A 17,190-nucleotide genomic window follows, 5' to 3' on the forward strand; every position below is an offset into this window, starting at 1 on the left:
AGAGATGGGGTTTCACCATATTGGCCAGGCTGGTCTTGAACTCCTGACCTCATGATCTGCCCTCCTCGGCCTCCCAAAGTGCTGGGGTTACAGGCTAAAGCCACCGTGCCTGGCCTTTCTCCTCCTTTATCCTTCAGCAACCTCATCCCCAGTCAATCTCTTGCATTTCTTTTCTTTATTTTTTATTTTTTTTGAGACGGAGTTTTGCTCTTGTCATCCGGGCTGGAGTGTAGTGGCACAATCTCGACTCACTGCAACCTCCACTTCCTGGATTCAAGTGATTCTCCGGCCTCAGCCTCTTGAGTAGCTGGGATTACAGGCGCCTGCCACCGCGCCCAGCTAATTTTTGTATTTTTAGTAGAAACGGGGTTTCACCATATTGGCCAGGCTGGTCTCGAACTCCTGACCTCAGGTGATCCACCCGCCTCAGCCTCCCAAAATGCTGGGATTACAGGCGTGAGCCACCGGGCCCGATCAGTCAGGCATTCTTTTAGGGTCTTATGTGGATAACCCCAACGAACCCTCACAATTGCATGAGGGCAGACCATCGTGATCCTTGTTTTGCAGACAAGAAAACAGAGGTCCAAGATCTGTCTATCCCTAGAGGTGTACATCCCCTCCCTGGGGAAGGTTCTGAGACCTCTGTGTTCCTAGACGTCTACATCCCCTCCCTGGGGAAACTTCCAGGCAGGGGACGTAGACATCTAGGGATACAAAAATAAAAATAGGCCGGCCACGGTGGCTCACACCTGTAATCCTAGCACTTGGGAGGCCGAGGCGGGCGGATCACCTGATGTCAGGAGTTCGGGACTAGCCTGACTGACATGGAGAAACCCTGTTTCTACTAAAAAAAATACAAAATTAGCCGGGTGTGGTGGTGCATGACTGTAATCCCAGCTACTTGGGAGGCTGAGCAGGAGAATCACTTGAACCCAGGGGGCAGAGGTTGCGGTGAGCCGAGATCGCGCCATTGCACTCCAGCCTGGGCAACAAGAGTGAAACTCCGTCTCAAAAATTAAAAAAAAATTAAAAAAATAAAAATAAAACTAAAAACCAGTCCCCACCACCAACCAGAAGCAGTTTCCTCAATATGAAAGTGCAAGGTCATCTTTCTCAGAGGAAAAGCACACCCTCTTCCCCTCGGCTGAGCCAGGCCAGCAGCCCTAGCTTCTGGAAGGATCCTTCAGGCTCCAGACACCCAACCTACCCGTGGCTGGTGAGTGGGGCCTAATTCCCAACTTGAAAGTAGCCTGGGCCGGGTGCAGTGGCTCATGCCTGTAATCCCAGTACTTTGGGAGGCCGAGGCGGGTGGATCACGAGGTCAGGAGATCGAGACCGCCCTGGCTAACACGGTGAAACCCCGTCTCTACTAAAAATACAAAAAATTAGCCGGGCGTGGTGGCGGGTGCCTGTATTCCCAGCTACTCGGTAGGCTGAGGCAGGAGAATGGCGTGAACCCTGGAGGCGGAGTTTGCAGTGAGCAGAAATTGTGCCACTGCACTCCAGCCTTGGGAACAAAGCAAGACTCCGTCTCAAAAAAAAAAAAAAAAAGAAAGAAAGTAGCCCGGCAGGCCGCAGCCCTGTCCCCTGTCCTCTCAGGGAGGGCCCAAGCAGGTCACATAAGCACCGTGGGGACACCAGTGAGCCAAACTCATCTTTGTGCCAGGACACCGAGTTGGGAGTTGGGTGTGGAGGCTCAGAGTGGGGACAAGTCTCCCTTCGGATCACCTGGGCTTTCTCATCTTTATTATTATTATTATGTTTTTGGAAGAGAAGTGGGAATTAGCCAGGTGGCAAACACAGGGCAGGGCAGGAGAACAGTGTTGAGGACCGACGGAGGAGTAGGTAGTACAGACCCCTCCCTCTCCTGGGCTCCCTCATAGCCTTGTGTGACTTCCTTTGGGGAGCTGTCACCTGCTGATCATCTGTGTTGCCCACACACAGGGATCCCCTGAGGGCAGGGGATGGCTCAGATTCATGTCTGGGTAAACGGAGACCTCCAGAAAAAGAAGCGAAAGGAGGAAGACGAGACCCAGAGGAGAGGCGTTTGGCGGCAGAAGGGCTGAGGGGAACTTGGAGAGCTTTGCTCTTTATCAGCCCCACTGGGACGGGATTTATTTTTTATCTTATTTATATATTTTATTTATTTTTGGAGAGGGAGTCTCACTCTGTCGCCCAGGCTGGAATGCAGTGGTGTGATCTCAGCTCACTGCAAGCTCCGCCTCCTGGGTTCAAGCGATTCTCCTGCCTCAGCCTCCCGAGTAGCTGGGACTCCAGGCGCCCGCCACCACGCCTGGCTAATTTTTGTATTTTTAGTAGAGACGGGGTTTCACTATGTTGGTCAGGCTGGTCTCAAACTCCTGATCTCGTGATCTGCTTGCCTTGGCCTCCCAAAGTGCTGGGATTACAGGCGTGAGCCACCGTGCCTGGCCAGCCAGCTAGCTAATTTTTTTTGTATTTTTAGTAGAGATGGGTTTTCACCATATTGGCCAGGCTGGTCTCGATCTCCTGACCTCAGGTGATCCACCTGCCTCGGCCTCCCAAAGTGCTGGCACTACAGGCATCAGCCACCTTGCCCGACCGACCCTGGCTGTTTAAAAAATAAAAAATAGAGGAATGAAACACTAATACGTGCCACAACATGGATGAATCTCAAAAACATTACACTGAGCATAAAATACACCAGACGGGCTGGGCGCGATGGCTTCCACCTGTCATCCCAGCACTTTGGGAGGCTGAGGCAGGGGAATCACTTGAGGTCAGCATTTTGAGGCCAGCCTGGCCAACATGGTGAAACTCTGTCTTTACCAAAAAATGCAAAACTTAGCCAGGTATGGTGGCAGGCACCTGTAATCCCAGCTACTCGGGAGGCTGAGGCAGGAGAATCACTTGAACCCGGGAAGCAGAGGTTGCAGTGAGCCGAAATTGCGCCACTGCACTCCAGTCTGGGTGACAGAGGGAGACTCCGTCTCAAAAAAAAAAAAAGAAAGAGGGCCGGGTGCGGTGGCTCACACCTGTAATCCCAGCACTTTGGGAGGCCGAGGCGGGTGGATCACGAAGTCAGGAGATCGAGACCATCCTGGCTAACATGGTGAAACCCCGTCTCTACTAAAAATACAAAAAATTAGCCAGGCGTGTTGGTGGGCGCCTGTAGTCCCAGCTACTCAGCAGGCTGAGGCAGGAGAATGGCGTGAACCCGGGAGGAGGAGCTTGCAGTGAGCTGAGATCGCGCCACTGCACTCCAGCCTGGGCAACAGAGCGATACTCCATCTCAAAAAAAAAAAAAAAAAAAAAAAGAAACAGGCGATGGTTGCATAACATTGGGAGTGCACTAATGTCGCTGAGTCGCACTTTTTTTTTTTTTTTCTTTTTTCTGAGACAGAGTTTTGCTCTTATCGCCCAGGCTGGAGTCCAATGGCACAATCTGGGCTGACTGAAACTTCTGCTTCCTGAGTTCAAGGGATTCTTCTGCCTAAGCCTCCGGAGTAGCTGGGATTACAGGTTCCTGCCACCATACCCAGCTAATTTTTGCATTTTTAGTAGAGATGGGGTTTCACCATGTTGGCCAGGCTAGTCTCGAACTCCTGACTTCAGGTGGTCTGCCCTCCTCGGTCTCCCAAACTGCTGGGATTACAGGCATGAGCCACTGCGCCTGGCCGAGTCGTACACTTTAAAATGGCTAATGTTATGTGGATTTTATGTCCATTAAAAGAAACGAGGTGGCATACTGAGGGAGGAGGTGGCTGGGACTTTTGTGTCTAAGGGAAGAGTTCTGGGGGCCTGGACTCCTGCATTTTGGGGAAGGAGGGAGGATTTGGAGCTTGGACTCCTCGGTCCCCAAGGGTGGAGGCTCAGATCTGAGTCCAGGGGAGGATAGGGCTGAGAGTTTGGATGTTGAATACACAAAGCTGGAGGAAGGAAATTAGGGTCCCCCGAAGCTAAAGTGCTGCCTGTTAGGTTCTAAGGAGACAGGACACGGTGGTTTGGGGATGGACGGCCCTTAGGAAGTGGCAGTCAGATCGAAGGACCCAGGCAGTCCTGCAGCCTGGACTTTGCCTCTGCAGGATGTCTGCCTGAGCCCCACCCCGAATGCCAGCCCTTCTTCCCTGAGCTCACCCAGCCCCAGCCCCAGGACTGAGAGCCCTAGGAAGCTTGGAGAGGTGAGCATCCTGGGGAGGCTCTGGAGGCTGGGAGGTGCATGGAGGTGCTGGGAGGGCAGGGAGAAACTCCCCAGGCAGGAGAGTGTGTGAGCTAGGACTGAACACTGAAACAGGTGGAGAAATTGCTTGGAGTGGAGGACAGCTGGCCGATTAGATCAGACCCCCACCCGTGACTTCTGCCTGAGAGCCAATGGGGGCCCAGAGGCCACGGCCACAATCTCATGCACCTGGGCCCTCCTCAAGGGGCTGGTTCTTCAGGTGTGAAGGGGAGGAGAGAGAAAGAGGAAAGACAGCCGGGCCCAGCTTCAGCCCCTCTCATTCCCCCGCAGAGCCCAGCATGTGAGGCTTACCTGTCCCTGCTGGCTGGGCTATCTCGGGGTCTGGACCTCGTGAGTGTCAGAGGCAGGAGGGACTCCGGAGTCTAAGGAAGGAGGGCCTAGAGGTCTGACCCTGGGTCTGAGGGAGGAGGGACTGAGGGACTGGACTCCTGGGTCCTGGGAAGAAGGAAGAGGCCATAACTCCAAATCCCTAAATACCAAGCCAGGAGGAGGTCAGAAGCTGAAGATGGCTGTTGGGAGAGAGAAGGAAAAGGGTCAGGCGGCAGGAGCAGTCTTTGTCTGGCTGGGGAATTTTCGGATGGAGATGTCATCGCTGAAAGCTCCCTTCCCGCCCATGCTCAGCCTGCCTGGGGAACTCCAGCAGGGAAAAGGGGAAGGGTGAGAGGAAGGAGAGTGGAGGGGAGGAGGCGGGGTCATCAGCGCTCCATATCTCACAGCCCAAAAACAGAAGCTGCACCCAGACAGCAGGCGGACCTGAGGCCCTCACTCTTGGGTACCCGAGTAGGTAAGAGCTGGGAGGTTGGACATCAGGAGCTGGAGAAGAATATCTGTATTCTAGGAGGAACTGGGGCCCCGGAATTCTGGGTCTTCCACGCTGGAGAGAGCTGGAGGCTCAGATTCCTGGTTCCTGGGGAGGGAAGGGCTGAGGCTTTGGACGTTGAACCCACGAAGCTGGAGGAAGGAAGTTAGGGGCCCCTGAAGCTAAGGTGCTGCCTGCTAGGTTCTGAGGAGGCAGGACACAGCGGTTTTGGGGTAGAGAGCCCCTCAGGAAGTGTTGGTCAGACCCAAGACCCCAGGCAGCCCTCCAGCGCTCCAGCTGGGACTTTGCCTCTGCCTTGGCCTGTCTGAGCCCCACCCCGAATGCCAGCCCTTCTTCCCTAAGCTCACCCAGCCCCAGTCCCAGGACTGACAGCCCCAGGGATCTTGGAGAGGTGAGCATCTCCGGGAGGGCCTGGAGGCTGGGAGGTGTGAGGAGGGGCTGGGAGGACAGGGAGAAATTCCTCAAGCAGGAGAAAGCGTAAGATAGGGTTGAACACTGCGGGATAGGTGGGGAAATTGCCTGGAATGGACAGCTGGCCAATTAGATCAGACCCCCACCTGTGACTTTTGCCTGAGAGCCAAGGGGGGCCCAGTGGTTGGGGCCACAATCTCATGCACCTGGGCCCTCCTTAAAGGCTGGTTCTTCAGGTGTGAGAGAGACAGGTGTGCAGCCTCAGCCCCGCTCCTTCACCTGCAGAGCCCACCATGTGGGGCTACCTGTCGCTGATGCCTGTCTTTCTAGCTGTCTGGGCTATCTCTGGCGTCTGGATCGTGTGAGTGTGAGAGGCATGATAGACTCCTGGGTCTGAGGGAGGAGGGGCTGGGGCCTGGATTTCTGGGTCTGAGGGAGGAAGGGGTTGGGGGCCTGGATCCCTGGATCTGAGGGAGGAGGGGCTGGAGGATCTGGACACCTGGGTCTGAGGGAGGAGGGGCTGGGGGTCTGGACTCCTGTGTCTGAGAGGGGAGGGGCTGGGGGATCTGGACTCTTGGGTCTGAGGGAGGAGGGGCTGGGGGCCTGGACTCCTGGGTCTGAGGGAAGAGGGGCTGGGGGCCTGGACTCCTGGTCAGAGGGCAGAGGGGGCTAGAAGTCCTTGTTTGTTTGGTCAACAGAAGGAAAAATTGTTGGTGAGAGTCGCCCACTCACTCTGATTTCCTCCGTAGTTTTGCCATTGCAGTGACCAACAGGACTGTGGACCTCAGCAAAGGCTTTCCCTACATCAGGTAATTCTGCCCGAGGGTAGGGATTTGCGGGGATCGCCGCTGCAGGAAAGTGGAGGCCCTAGCTTGGATTGCCCGGGATGACCCCTTTGTCTTCCCCAGCATCTGCGGATCCTTCCCCCCTCAGAGCTGCATCTTCAGCCAGGTGCTCAATATGGGAGCTGCTCTGGGTAAATACTGCCCATCCCTTTGGTTCACTGTTCCCCAGCCCAGCCAAGCGAGCTCCGAAACCGCTCCTTTCTCAAACCCGGGAGTCCATGCCCCAGGCCCCTCTTCCCCAAAATCCGAGAGTTTGCCGCTTTCTCCCTCACCTTGCTCCCCTCGCTTCCCTCACTTAGTCCCAGGAGTTCGGGGTGGGTCTCCCTCCCACTTCCTTCTCCCCTCTACTCCCAGCCGCGTGGATCTGCATTGTCCGTTACCACCAGCTCCGGGACTGGGGCGTCGGAAGGTGGCCTAACCAGCTGATCCTATGGACGGGTCTTCTCTGTGCCCTGGGCACCTCCGTGGTAGGCAATTTCCAGGTGAGACTCAGTCGGCGCCCAGGGTCTGCCCCGGCCGGCATCTGGAACTACAACTCCCAGCACGCCCCGCGGCCACAGGCTTATTGTCTCGGGGGCTGGTTCCCGCGCGGCCTCCTGGGACTTGTATTTTTCTTTGGCCAGTGGCCTTGGACCGGCTGGATTCCTTTGCTCTCTGAGTGGGGCACTCCGAGCGAGGCTGTTTGTATGTAGGACTTCGTTGACTTCCAGGAGGTTGGGATAATTTTCTGCCAGCCCCTCTCCCCAGCTCATTTAATGATGAAATTACTGGTCCAGGCGCAGTGGCTCATGCCTGTAATCCCAGCACTTTGGGAGGCGGAGGCAGGCGGATCAGCTGAGGTGAGGAGTTTGAGACCAGCTTGGCCAACATGGTGAAATCCCGTCTCTCCTAAAATATACAAAAATTAGCCAGGCGTGGTGGCAGGCGACTTAATCCCAGCTACTTGGGAGGCAGAGGCAGGAGAATCATTTGAACCCGGGAGGTGGAGGTTGCAGTGAGCTGAGATCGAGCCATTGCACTCAAACCTGGGGGATAAGAGTGAGACTTCTCTAAAAAAAAAAAAAGAAAAAGAAGAAGATGAAATTACTGGCCGGGCTCTGTGGCTCACGGCTATAATCCCAGCACTTTGGGAGGCCAAGGTGGGTGGATCACCTGAGGTCAGGAGTTGGAGACCAGCCTGGCCAACATGGTGAAACCCCATCTCTACCAAAAATAAAAAAATTAGCTAGGGGTGGTGGCAGGTGCCTATAATCCCAGCTACTCGGGAGACTGAGGCAGGAGAATCGCTTGAACCCGGGAGGCAGAGGTTGCAGTGAGCCGAGACCATGCCATTGCACTCCAGCCTGGGCCACAAGAGCGAGACTCAGTCTCAAAAACAAAAAGAAAAGAAAAGAAATTGGCCGGGCGCGGTGGCTCACGCTTGTAATCCCAGCACTTTGGGAGGCCGAGGTGGGCGGATCACGAAGTCAGGAGATCGAGACCACGGTGAAACCCCGTCTCTACTAAAAATACAAAAAAAAAAAAAAATTAGCCGGGCGTGGTGGCGGGCGCCTGTAGTCCCAGCTACTCGGAGAGGCTGAGGCAGGAGAATGGCGTGAACCCGGGAGGCAGAGCTTGCAGTGAGCCGAGATTGCGCCACTGCACTCCAGCCTGGGTGATAGAGCCAGACTCCGTCTCAAAAAAAAAAAAAAAAAAAAAGAAATTACTGAGGCTGGGCACAGGGCACAGTGGTTAATGCCTGCAATCCCAGGACTTTGGAGGCTGAGGCTTGAGCCCAGGAGTTCAAGACCAGCCTGGACAACATAGCAAGACTCTGTCTCTACAAAAAATAATTAGCCAGGCATGGTGGTGTGAACCTGTAGTCCCAGCTATGCAGGAGGCTGAGGTGGGAGGCTTGAGCCCAGGAGGTCGAGGCTGCAGTGAGCTGTGATTGTGCCACTGCACTCCAGCCTGGGGAACAGAGTGAGACCTTGTCTCAAAAAAGAAATGACTGAGATTTACTCATTCTTCATGCTAGGCACATTGATTGAGCATTTGGCAGCCGTTGGCAGCAGGCTTTCCATTTTGTACATGACTTCATTCCATCTCCATAAAGACTCTAGCTACGTCATTCCTTATTGCCTATGGACCACAGAGAATATATATATATATATATATATACACACACACACACATATATTGGAGATGGAGTCTTGCTCTGTCACCCAGGCTGGAGTTCAGTAGTGCAATCTGGCTCACCGCAACCTCCGCCTGCCAGGTTCAAGCGATTCTCCTGCCTTAACCTACCAAGTAGCTGAGACTATAGGCACCTGCCACCACGCCCGGCTAAATTTTTTTTGTATTTTTAGTACAGACGGGATTTCACCATATTGGCCAGGCTGGTCTTGAACTCCTGACCTCAAATGATCCATCCACCTCAGCCTCCCAAAGTGCTCCACAACTATTTATTTAGTTATTTATTTGAGACAGAGTCTTGCTCTGTGGCCCAGGCTGGAGTGCAGTGGTGAGATCTTGGCTTACTGCAACCTCCATCTCCCGGGTTCAAGTGATTCTCCTAACTTCAGCTTCCAGAGTAGCTGGGATTACAGGCGCTCACCGCCACGCCCGGCTAATTTTTGCATTTTTAGTAGAGATAAGGTTTCACCATGTTGGCCAGGCTGGTCTCAAACTCCTGACCTCAAGTGATCTGCCCATCTTGGCCTCCCTAAGTGTTGGGATTACAGGCATGAGCCACTGTGCCCAGCCCTCAACCTATTATTATTATCTTGCTCCTCTAAGGAGTATTTTTAGACATTTCCCCCTGGTTGTCCCCTCTTCCCATGAAATTTTAAGTATTTATTGTATTTATTTATTATTTGTTTGTTTATTTTTGAGATGGGATCTTGCTCTGTTGCCCAGGCTGGTGTGCAATGGTGCCATCTCAGCTCACTACAACCTCTGCTTCCTGGGCTCAAGTAATCCTCCAGCCTCAGCCTCCTGAGTAGCTGGAATTACAGGCCTGAGCCACCATGACCGGCTAATATTTGTTTTTTTATTTTTTTCTTGAGATGGAGTCTCGCTCTTGTTGCTCAGGCTGGAGTGCAATGGTGCGATCTTGGCTCACTGCAACCTCTGCCTCCTGGGTTCAAGCAATTCTCCTGCCTCAGCCTCCTGAGTAGCTGGGATTACAGGCGTCCGCCACCATGCCTGGCTAATTTTTTTGTATTTTTAGTAGAGACGGGGTTTCACCATGTTGGCCAGGCTGGTCTTGAACTCCTGACCTCCAGTGATCTACCCGCCTTGGCCTCCCAAACTGCTGAGATTACAGGTGTGAGCCACCGTGCCTGGCAACATTTGTATTTTTTGTAGAGACGAGGTTTTGCCATGTTGCCCAGGTGGGTCTTGAACTCTTGAGCTCAAAGTGATCTGCCTGCTTCACCTTCCAAAGAGCTGGGATTACAGATGTGAGCCACCGCATCAGGCCGAAATTTTAAGTATTTTAAAATTTTAATGGAATATACGCTATGTATCTGTGAGTCACATACAATTGTAATATTTAAGAGTTCTTCACCTGCAAGACCAATTTTTGGGGAAATATCTGTCCCCCGCCTTGAGAACGCAAGATTTATCCCACTCATATTTACTGAGCATCAACTATGTGTCAATCACTGTTCTAGGCATTGAGGCTACAGCAGTGAACAACAGCTTTACATGCCTGCCCTTGTGGAGCTGACAGTAGCCGAGGTGCTTAATAAGCCCATCACTGGGTATGGAAAGTTGGCGATCACTGTCTACTGCGTTGGTGAAGGGCCCTGGCCCCTCTGGTGCCCCTTACCCTCCTTCCCGGAGTCTCCCTCCCAACTCCTCCCTTCTCCTCCCAGGAAAAGAACCAGCGGCCCACGCACTTGGCAGGGGCCTTCCTTGCCTTCGTCTTGGGTAATGTCTACTTCTGGCTGCAGCTCCTCCTGTGGAGGCTGAAGAGCCTGCCCCAGCCCGGGGCTGCCTGGATCGGGCCACTCCGCCTGGGCCTCTGCAGCGTCTGCACCATCCTCATTGTGGCCAGTATCCTTGTATCTGGGGTAGGGGTTGGGGGTGGCTCTTCACTGGAATTGGTCTTCCTGCCTGGCTGTCTGTCACAGGGGACATCTCTTCCTTTCTCTGGGCCACAATCTTTGCACAGGATTATGGCTTTGTCATCGAGAATGCCGACTTTGGGGTCAGGTTGCCCAGGTTGGAATGCGCTGTCCTCCACACAGCAGCTGGGGGAAACTTCCGTGGGCTGTTACTTCTCAGTGTCAATGGTTTCCTCATCCCTCGAATGTGGATAATGACAGGGCTGACCTCAGGGTTGTGGAGTGGATAGGATAATACGCATACGGTGCTTAGATCTGTGCCTGGCATATAGTGAGTGACCGATAGACCCTGGAAGAATGATAGACTAAGAACAGTCCCTTGAGGGCACTCACTCTGTGCCAGGAAGCATGGCGGTGGTTGCAGGTGAAAACGGTTCAGACAGGAAAAGTCTTTCGGCCAGGATGCACGTGAGGCCCTGCAGTGGAGTTGGTGATAGGCTGCAGGTGGCTTGCGCAGGCTCTGAGAGGCATTCTGTGAACTGCTCTTCCTAACTCCATGTCCTGTGATATCACGTGAGTAGCTTGAAATAGCCATCATGGAAGTATTTATACCACTGTAATTGGCAGATGCCACCAACCAGAGCCAGTTGTTATACATTTACTAGCACACCACATGATGGTTGACTCAATTCCAACTCATTTCTGAGCCATCCCCAGAACCCAGGCACTTTCCACCAGCACAGCGTACTTCTAGATGGGTCAGGTCACTCTCTGAGGCCTCAGTTTCCATATCCATAAAATGGATTTCTTTTATCATAATAATTATTATTATTTATTTTTGAGACAGAGTCTTGCTCTGTCGCCCAGGCTGGAGTGCAGTGGCGTGATCTCAGCTCACTGCAACTTCCACCTCCCAGGTTCAAGCAATTCTCCTGCCTCAGCCTCCCAAGTAGCTGGGACTACAGGCACCTGCCACCACGCCTGGCTAATTTTTGTATTTTTTTTTTTTTTTTTTTGAGACGGAGTCTCACTCTGTCACCCAGGCTGGAGTGCAGTGGCGTGATCTCGGCTCACTGCAAGCTCCGCCTCCCGGGTTGACGCCATTCTCTTGCCTCAGCCTCCCGAGTAGCTGGGACTACAGGTGCCCACCACCACACCTGGCTAATTTTTTGTATTTTTAGTAGAGACGGGGTTTCACCATGTTAGCCAGGATGGCCTCAATCTCCTGACCTTGTGATGCACCCACTTTGGCCTCCCAAAGTACTGGGATTACAGGTGTGAGCCACCGTGCCTGGCCTTTTGTATTTTTAGTAGAGACGGGGTTTCATCATATTGGCCAGGCTGGTCTTGAACTCCCGACCTCATGATCCACCTGCCTCGGCCTCCCAAAGTTCTGGGATTACAAGCATGAGCCACCATGCCCGGCCTATTATTATTATTATTATTATTAATTCTTTTTTTTGAGATGGAGTCTCACTCTGTTGCCCAGGCTGGAGTGCAGTGGCATGATCTTGGCTCACTGCAACCCCCACCTCCCAGTTTCAAACAATTCTTGTGCCTCAGCCTCCCAAGTAGCTGGGACTACAGGCATGCACCACCACACCTGGCTAATTTTTGTATTTTTAGTAGAGACGGGGTTTCACCATGCTGGGCAGGCTGGTCTCGAACTCCTGACCTCAGGTGATCTGCCCGCCTCGGCCTTCCAAAGTGCTGGGATTACAGGTGTGGGCCACTGTGCCCAGCCCACAGTGATTAATTCTGATAGGTAGAGTGTAGAGTGAGAGAAAGGAGGGGCTGCAAACCCAGCCTTGGGGGGGTCTTTCTCATTTGTGGGGAGGCCCAGAGCATGCAGGCATTCAGAAGAGAGTAGAGAGAAACCAGCTAAGGCCCTCTGTTGGTTGTATTAAGTGCATCCGTTTCTTGGGAATTTTCTCAGCGAAATGGAAATAGTGATCGTATTTCCTGGAGTGACAAAGTGTATCTTCAAAATAGTTGAGAGGGCTATAGTGACTTGGGGTATGAGACCGTCAGGTCTCCTTTGCAGGGGCCCTGATGGTGACAAGATCCAGCCCCTGATCTTCTAAACTAGCCCTGATGTTCAGTGTAGCCACAGGGGCCTTCATTCTGTGGGACTCAGTAGTCTCTTGGGTGGGGTAGGTCGGGGAGGGAGCTATAAAGACAGCTAGCCGAGTGTGGTAAGGGATGGAAGTCTGCAAAGATGGGCCTGAGACTGGCTGGATTCTGAGCCTGGCCTTGCAGGAGCTGCTTGTGGGCTGGGAGGTTGAGGGCACACTGCAGGTACATGCACGGAGCAGAAAGACCAGCCTAGGGAGGAATGAGGCTGCTGGCAGGGCCAGGGCTGAGGATTCTCTAAGCTAAGGGATCAGAGGCCTGGGTTTCTGCCTAGGGGTGATACAGAGCCATAGGAAATTTACGGTCAGGCACTGTGGCTCACACCCATAATCCCAGCACTTTGGGAGGTTAAGGCAGGCGGATGACCTAAGATCAGGAGTTCAAGAACTGTCTGGCCAACATGGTGAAACTCCATCTCTACTAAAAATACAAAAATTAGCCAGGCGTGGTGGCACGCGCCTGTAGTCCCAGCTGCTCAGGAGGCTGAGGCACAAGAATCACTTGAACCTCGGAGGCAGAGGTTGCAGTGAGCCAAGATCACGCCACTGCATTCCAGCCTGGGCAACAGAGCGAGACTCCATTTCAAAAAAAAAGACCAAGTCTCGCTCTGTTGCCCAGACTGGCCTTGAACTCCTAGTCTCAGGCAGTCCTCCCACCTTGGCCTCCCAAAATGCTGGGATTGTAGGCGTGAGCCACCACTTTCAGCCCCCTTAGAGATTCCTGAATGGATGGAATAAGCAGTCCGGGAGGGGTGGGCTGGTGGGCAGCTCCAGTGAGAGAAGTTCCAGAAAATAGCTGTCTCTACTAGGCTGGAGCCTGGAGTCTGCAGGGGCTGGCAGCGTAGAAAGAGGTCTTAAGGAGCCAGTGGCATGCGAGAACCAGAGGAGGGACGGGGCAGACCAGGAGAGAAAGGCACAAGACAGGAGAGGGCTGGAGAGAGAGGGGTAGGGCAGATAGGACAAGACTTGGGGTGACCACCTGGCCAAGAGGGATGAACAGGGGGCCGGGGGAGTGTCTGCTGGGGCACATGAGTGGATGGTGGAGTTGTCATGGAGGAGGGGACACTCAGAGGAATAGATTTTACAGGGAAGAGGTTAGGCTCTGGGAGTGAGCAGGCGGGGCCTGTAGGCGGTGAGTAGCGGAGTGGATGTTCAGGAGAAAGTTGCAAAACACAGTCGGAGCCTGGTGGCCGGGAGGGAGGCGTATTTAGGAAACCCTGCGTGTTTGGAGGCAGGAGCGATGGCAGCTGGGTGTCCTGGACAAGTAGGGAGGCAACCAGGCCTTTCCCTGGGTCAGGGAAGGGAGACGGAAACTTTTCAGGATATTGGGAATGCAATACTAACGGGGGTGCACGCAAAGGAAAGCGTGTGCAAGCAGCTTGAGATGGAGACCGGCTGGAGAGCATCGGAGACCAAGGCGAGGCCCCGTCTGTGAGGAGCTATGGGGGAAGGGGAGAGCTGAGGATGGGGACACCCAGAGACGGCCTCCGCCCAGCCCAAGGTAGCACAGAGACCAGGCCGGGCTCTGCGTCTGTCACGGTAGCAGTGTGGCCCTTGACCCTGGGGCAGTGATCGTCCTCCACGCCTGCTCACTGCGTAGCGTCTCTGCGGCCTGCGAGTGGGTCGTGGCCATGCTGCTGTTTGCGCTCTTCGGTCTCTTTGCCATTGACTTCTCCGCCCTGGAGAGCTGCACCCTGTGTGTTCAGCCGTGGCCCAGCCTCAGCCCCCCGCCGGCCTCCCCCATCTCCCTGCCGGTCCAGCTGTAGCAGGCACCCTGACCTGGGCCTCGCCCTCACCAGTGAAGCAGGAAAGATGGGGCCCATCCCAGTGCCCCGCACCCAGCAAGATGAGCCACTGCGGATCTCTCCAACCAGCTGGGGCTGCCGCTGACTGACCTGGAGCCGGAGGACCTGTGTGCCGGCGCGGAGGGCCTCTGAACAGCTGGTGGCAGCCAGCATCCCCGTCCCCGCCTTCGGGCCCTGCCCCTGCAACTGGGCACCCAGGAAGCGAGAGGCCAAGGCCAGCCAGCTGTCCCTGATCAAGGCTATTTATTATTATTATCTTTTTTTTTTTTTTTTTTTTTTTTTGCCGCCGGCGGAATCAGAGACACGGACGCAGGCAGGATCACGCGAAACCAGAATTCCTTCCGGAGAGCAAATCCGTACAGAAGGTCGTGGGGGGAGGACCAGGGGAGGAGGGGCCCGGGAAGAGGGGGTTGGGGACGACACAGGGACAGAGGGCCCTGTCCGGATCTGCTAAGCCACCCCAACCAGCTCCCGTCCCTCCCCCACCCCACCCCGCAGAGAGATTGATCAATAAATAAAATAATAAATTAATAAATAAAATAGAAACAGCTCCCCCGCCCCCTGTTCCCCTAGAACCACCCCCAGTTGGGCACGGCCCACAGAGCCCCATCCCTGCAGGGCAAGGCCGGTTTTTGTGTCCACCCCCCTCCCGACATGTTCCTTGGGCCTTATTTACAGATTCACAGTTGGGGGGCAGGGAAGGGGGGTGGAGGGGGGGTCCCTCCCTCCCCGGCCCCCTGGGGTCAGGGCAGAGGGGTCCCGTTGGTGGCCAGGAGCTTCTTGTCCTTGGGGGGGCCTCGGCGGGGAGAGCTGCTGAGCTCTGGGTCTGGGCGGCCGGGTGGGGGCTGCAGGCTTCGGGGTGAGGCACCAGCAGGCCGGGTCTGGGCCCCGTTCTTCTCATCTGCAAGGGAGGAAGAGGTTTCTCGTGGGTTCCACAGCCCGGGGTTGGGGTTCCCATTACCAGGGGATGGGGGCAGAGTCTCCTTATCAGTCGGTCTCCGTAACCCCGAGGCTCCAGCTCCGATCCCCGATAAGGCCCAGTCCGTCCACCACCTGGCCTTGAATTGGTTACTTGGAGGATACACCCCAAGTGACAAGGCCTGGCTCCCCTAGGACGGGGGCTGCACCCCATGCCCCCTGCAACCCTGGGGCCAGGTTAGTCCAAGGGGGACCTGGGCCAGGCCTGACTTTAAGAGACTCTCAGATTCTGGTTATGATACTGTTTGCTAAGAAACAGCCTGCCAGGATAGCGCTCAGCGTTCACAGCAAGAGGGCCCCCCGACCCTCTCCCACCCTGGTTGTTAGGGAGAAATGTTCCATGGAACTGGGCTCAAGGGAGACTGCTGGTGGAGGGGGGTGTCTCAGGCCCCTCATGCTGGGCCAGCCTGACTCAGATCACTCTCTGAGTGATCACTGGGTCCTGAGGCCACCTCCTCTTGGGGACTGCGGTGGAAACACTGGTTGCTGGGTGGTCTCCAGCAATTTCCATGGGGCCTAGGATGTTACCTGAGGTCCCCTGGCGGAGACCTCGTTTTTCTTTTAAGAGGAACTGAGGGGGCTGGGCGCAGTGGCTCATGCCTGTAATCCCAGCACTTTGGGAGGCCGAGGCAGGCAGATGACTTGAGGTCAGGAGTTTGAGACCAGCCTGGCCAACATGGTGAAACCCCATCTCTACTAAAAATACAAAAATTAGCCGGGTGTGGTGGCAGGCGCCTGTAATCCCAGCTACTCGAGAGGCTGAGGCGGGAGAATCACTTGAAACCTGGGAGGTGGACGTTGCAGTGAGCTGAGATTGCACCACTGCACTCCAGCCTGGGCGACAGAGCGAGACTCTGTCTCAAAAAAAAAAAAAAAAAACACTGGGGGGCTTGCATAGCAACCACGGTGACTCGGAGGCCTGCCCCCCCCCCACTCCATTCTCCTTTATGAGACAGGTGGCTGAGCCCCCGGGGTGCCTGTTAGTCCTACATCTTCAAGGGTGTGCCCCTTTGGAGACCCCTGGTTGCTGAGGCCAGCTTTCCTTGGCAACGGGGTCCAGTGGACCTAATTTGCTTTCCGGTTGCCCCTAGCAACCATGAGAAAAGAGGGTTTCTGCACCTCAGCACCACTGCCATTTGGGACCCAGCTGTCGTGGGGGGCTGTTCTGTGAATTGTAAGATGTTTTGCAGCATCCCTGGCCTCTACCTACAAGAGGCCATTGGCAGCCCCGCTTTCCCCAGTTGAGAGGAGGAAAAATGTCTCCAGACGTTGCTAAATGTCCCTAGGGGGTTGTGCTAGGCTGAATAACGGCCCCCTCCAAAGATGTCCACGTGCAAATACCGAGAACTTGTGATTATGTTTCTTGATGAAGCAGAAGAGATCCTGTGCTGTGGGGAAGGTGAGGGACCATGAGTTGGGGGATTATGTTGGAGTATCTGTGCGGGTCCCACTGAGTCACCTTTTCCCAGCTAAGGTCAGTCAGAGGGATATATGGCGTCCCTGGCTTTGAAGATGGAGGAAGAGGCCTTAACCAGAGCGCCTAGGAACTGGAACACGCAAGGAAACAGACTCCGCCCGAGAGCCTCCAGGCGGGAGCGCAGCCCTCCAGGCACCCTGTGTTAGCCGGCAGAGACCGTGTTGGACTTCTGACCTCCAGGACTGTACAATATCACTTGTGTTGTTTCAGCCACCAAGGCTGTGTCATTTGTTGACGGCGGCCATAGGAAACAAACAGGGGTGAAACCAGCTCCCCTCGTTGAGAACCACGGCTCCAGAGCACACGACCTGACCCAGGGACTCAGAGTTTCTGGTGTCTCCTGGCCTCAACGCTGGGCCCTGTTTCCTTTCAACAGGGGTCCAGGGGTCCAGGAAGGGGCAGGGGTCCTGTGAGGCTGATGCTGCCCAACTCCCCTCAGAGCAGACGGCTG

At 54.7% G+C, this 17,190-nt stretch overlaps 2 protein-coding genes across 4 annotated transcripts in view; one reads left to right on the plus strand and one right to left on the minus strand.

The window, feature by feature from the left end:
* The first annotated feature begins 5,669 nt into the window (after positions 1 to 5,669).
* On the plus strand, positions 5,670 to 14,824 carry TMEM150B (transmembrane protein 150B). 2 transcript variants are annotated; one of them, XM_030819605.1, is made up of 6 exons: positions 5,670 to 5,811; positions 6,200 to 6,259; positions 6,359 to 6,426; positions 6,650 to 6,777; positions 10,156 to 10,336; positions 14,049 to 14,824. In XM_030819605.1, the coding sequence occupies exons 1-6, from the start codon at positions 5,744 to 5,746 to the stop codon at positions 14,243 to 14,245; spliced, it is 702 nt and encodes a 233-aa protein (XP_030675465.1). In that variant the 5' UTR covers positions 5,670 to 5,743; the 3' UTR covers positions 14,246 to 14,824. The 2 variants fall into 2 exon arrangements, with proteins under 2 accessions (XP_030675465.1, XP_030675464.1); XM_030819604.1 differs by lacking the exon at positions 14,049 to 14,824 and having other exon boundaries at positions 10,156 to 11,188.
* Positions 14,511 to 17,190, minus strand: part of BRSK1 (BR serine/threonine kinase 1) — a 30,040-nt gene continuing 27,360 nt past the window's right edge. For both annotated transcript variants that reach the window (XM_030819602.1, XM_030819603.1), the window contains one exon: positions 14,511 to 15,185. In XM_030819602.1, the coding sequence (XP_030675462.1) occupies positions 15,028 to 15,185 (158 nt within the window). In that variant the 3' untranslated portion in view covers positions 14,511 to 15,027. The remainder of the gene's footprint in view (positions 15,186 to 17,190) is intronic.

The sequence above is a fragment of the Nomascus leucogenys genome, chromosome 10 (genome assembly GCF_006542625.1).
Source record: "Nomascus leucogenys isolate Asia chromosome 10, Asia_NLE_v1, whole genome shotgun sequence".
Lineage (NCBI taxonomy): Eukaryota > Metazoa > Chordata > Mammalia > Primates > Hylobatidae > Nomascus > Nomascus leucogenys.

What these genes read in the sequence shown, in the direction of transcription:
- TMEM150B (XM_030819604.1), top strand. Translation starts at nt 5,744, where the DNA reads ATGTGGGGCTACCTGTCGCTGATGCCTGTCTTTCTAGCTGTCTGGGCT. An exon ending in ATCTCTGGCGTCTGGATCGT is followed by an intron (nt 5,812 to 6,199) that starts GTGAGTGTGAGA and finishes TTTCCTCCGTAG; the next exon opens with TTTTGCCATTGCAGTGACCA. An exon ending in CCGTGGTAGGCAATTTCCAG is followed by an intron (nt 6,778 to 10,155) that starts GTGAGACTCAGT and finishes TTCTCCTCCCAG; the next exon opens with GAAAAGAACCAGCGGCCCAC.